At 47.7% G+C, this 3,216-nt stretch overlaps 1 protein-coding gene across 1 annotated transcript; it reads left to right on the top strand.

The window, feature by feature from the left end:
- Nucleotides 1-501: 501 nt before the first annotated feature.
- Nucleotides 502-1,730, top strand: LOC133206933 (olfactory receptor 5AS1-like). Its single transcript, XM_061343266.1, has one exon. It carries the CDS (start codon nucleotides 521-523, stop codon nucleotides 1,457-1,459), a length of 939 nt encoding a protein of 312 aa, XP_061199250.1. The 5' UTR covers nucleotides 502-520; the 3' UTR covers nucleotides 1,460-1,730.
- Nucleotides 1,731-3,216: the final 1,486 nt, after the last annotated feature.

Raw genomic sequence — 3,216 nt, 5'->3', positions numbered from 1 at the left:
GAAGGATCACCGCCTCCCCAAGATCGTGTTTTACGGTGAACATGCCACTGGTAGCCGCAAGAGAGGTGCCCCAAAGAAGAGATACAAGGACTCCCTGAAACAATACCTTAGCCTTCGCCATATTGACTACCATCAGTGGTCCACCTTGGCCTCCAATCGGGAGACTTGGAGGTACACCATACATAATGCCGCTGACTCCTTTGAGTGCTCACGAAGAACTAGTCTCGAGGAGAAAAGACAACGCAGGAAGGATCGCGCCCCACCTGTACCACCCAAGGAGACCTTCTGCTGTGCTTTTTGTAGCCGGATTTGCCTATCCCACATTGGCCTTCTTAGTCATCAGCACGCTTGTAGTAAGCACGGGTAAAAGCCCTTCCCAAATCTTCGTTCGCGAAGTCAAGCCATGAAGATGACTTGGCAAGGTGCCTACTTTTCTGTCTTCTGAAAGATGTAATGTGTTTGTGCATTGCTCTACCCACTAGGATTGATTCCCTGACAAAGCCAAACACAAGGTCATGAGATGCCTGAAGAAAACTGCACCACACTGACAGAGTTCATTCTCTTGGGTTTCACCGACCATCTGGAGGTGGAGATACCTTTGTTTGGGCTCTTCCTACTCATCTACATGACCACTTCGGTGGGGAATGCTGGCCTCATCGTGCTTCTCCAGCTCAATGCCTGCCTTCATACTCCCATGTGCTATTTCCTAAGCAATTTATCTTTCTTAGACCTTATCTGTTCATCTGCCATTGCTCCCAAGATGCTGGTGAGTCTGTTTGCACAGCAGAAGACCATTTCTTTCACTGGCTGTGCAACACAGATGTTTTTCTTTGCTGCCTTTGCTGATGCCGAGTGCCTCCTTTTGGCTGCGATGGCCTATGACCGCTACGTGGCTGTATGTCATCCTCTTGTCTACACTGTTATCATGTCCCGCAGGGTCTGCACCACCCTGGTAGCTGGGGTTTATCTCAGTGGGGGTCTGACTTTGCTGGTGCACACATCTTTCACCTTCACATTGTCATTCTGCAGCTCCAATGTCATCAACCATTTCTTCTGCGATATTCCCCCGCTGCTGGAGCTCTCCTGCTCCAACAAATACATCAGCGAGGTTCTTCTCTTCACTCTCTGTGGCTTTATACAAACCAGCACCTTCCTGGCCATTGCTGTCTCCTACACCTGCATCCTCAGCACCATCCTCCGGATCCACGTGGCAGACAACAGGCACAAAGCCGCCTACACCTGCGGCTCCCACCTGATGGCTGTTGGGTTATTCTATGGCTCCCTCCTCTTCACATACTTACAGCCCAGCTCCAGCCACTCAATGAACACAAACAAAGTGATCTCTGCATTTTATACCCTTGTTTTTCCCATGCTGAACCCCCTCATTTATAGCTTCAGGAACAAAGAGGTGAAGGAGGCTCTAAGGATAACAGTAGGGAGAAGAGTGTTTTCACAGTGATTTTCTTAGGAGCGAAAAGGTAGCATGCTTCTGATGCAATACAAAGGATGGGAACTGCCTGACTAAATGTAGGTGACTTGTTAGGAATATCTGCATCTGATCTAGCTTCCCAGGTCCCTTTGGTAATTGCTGGGAAAGAAACAGTCAATTTACAAGGTGATTCCCAGTATCACAAAACAGAAGGCAAAGTCAGACAGCTCCCATCATAGAAGGATCTCTTTCTCCTCTGCTCTAAGTTCTCCCCAGAGCCTTCCCTTCTCCAGGCTGAAAAACCTCAAATCTCTCAGCTTCTGCCTCCTCATCCCAAATGCAGAAGAAAGTTCTATTTTTATAGCTTATGCTTATTGGGGACAATGACCAAAATGCTCTAAAGAAAAGTCCAATTTAGAAAACTCCGGACATACAGGAGTAGTGATCGTACATATTAAACTTGGAAATGAAAGCCTTTTGTACAGTGGAAAAGACTTCCCTTATTTAGCAGCCAGCTTTGCCATACCCTCTATACAGAGAGGAATCTCATCTCCTCATAATTTATTGCATTTTAGGACCAGGCTTTTTCATGTTTCGTCATGCATTCTTCCTGCTTGTTCTGCTCTCATCAGACACCTTTCATGCTTCCCATCCTGTGTTTTACCTTAAAGACTTTACTTCGTGTGTATGTTTTCCCATAATCTGTTCCTGCCTTTATACCACAAGCCTTCATTTCCCTTCTCATAGCTTAATTGGTTATTCCTGCTTAATTGTGTTACAACATGTTTGTTGATGAGTATGGTATCAGTAGCATCACAGCGTTACAAAGCACATACACACTATTGTAGTACATTGCTGTCTGGATACAGTATAGAATCATAGAATCATACAATAGTTAGGGTTGGAAAGGACTTTAAGATCATCCACTTCCAACCCCCCTGCCATGGGTAGGGACACCTCACACAAAACCGTCTCACCCAAGTCTCTGTCCAACCTGGCCTTGAACACTGCCAGGGATGGAGCATTCACAACTTCCTTGGGTACCCTGTGCCAGCCCCTCAGTACCCTTACAGTAAAGAACTTCTTCCTTCTATTCAATCTAAACTTCCCCTGTTTCAGTTTTAACCCATTACCCCTTGTCCTATCACTACAGTCCCTAATGAAGAGTCCCTCTCCAGCATCCCTATAGGCGAACTTCAGACACTGGAAGGCTGCTATGAGGTCTTCACGCATCCTTCTCTTCTCCAGGCTGAACAGCCCCAGCTTTCTCAGTCTGTCTCCATACAGGAGGTGCTCCAGTGCCCTGATCATCCTTGTGGCCTCCTCTGGACTTGTTCCAACAGATCCATGTCCTTTTTATGTTGAGGACACCAGAACTGCACACAATGCTCCAAGTGAGGTCTCGCAAGAGCAGAGTAGAGGGACAGGATCACGTCCTTGGACCTGCTGGTCACGCTCCTTTTGATGCAGCCCAGGATACGGTTGTTTTCTGGGCTGCGAGCGCACACTGAAGCCGGCTCATGTTCATTTTCTCATTGACCAACACCCCAAGTCCTTCTCCTTGGGCTGCTCTGAATCTCTTCTCTGCCCAGCCTGTAGCTGTGCCTGGGATTGCTCCCACCCAGGTGTAGGACCTTGCACTTGGCATGGTTAAACTGCATGAGGTTGGCATCAGCCCACCTCACGAGCGTGTCAAGGTCCCTCTGGATGGCATTCCTTCCCTCCAGCGTATCAACCGAACCACACAGCTTGGTGCCATCGGCAAACGTGTATAAACAAATACTGTA

This window comes from Neopsephotus bourkii, unplaced genomic scaffold (genome assembly GCF_033783945.1).
Source record: "Neopsephotus bourkii isolate Nb327-2 ecotype Australia unplaced genomic scaffold, CSIRO-AGI_Nbou_v1 NB_1825, whole genome shotgun sequence".
Taxonomy (NCBI): domain Eukaryota; kingdom Metazoa; phylum Chordata; class Aves; order Psittaciformes; family Psittacidae; genus Neopsephotus; species Neopsephotus bourkii.
This window is presented reverse-complemented; position numbering and strand designations above follow the sequence as displayed.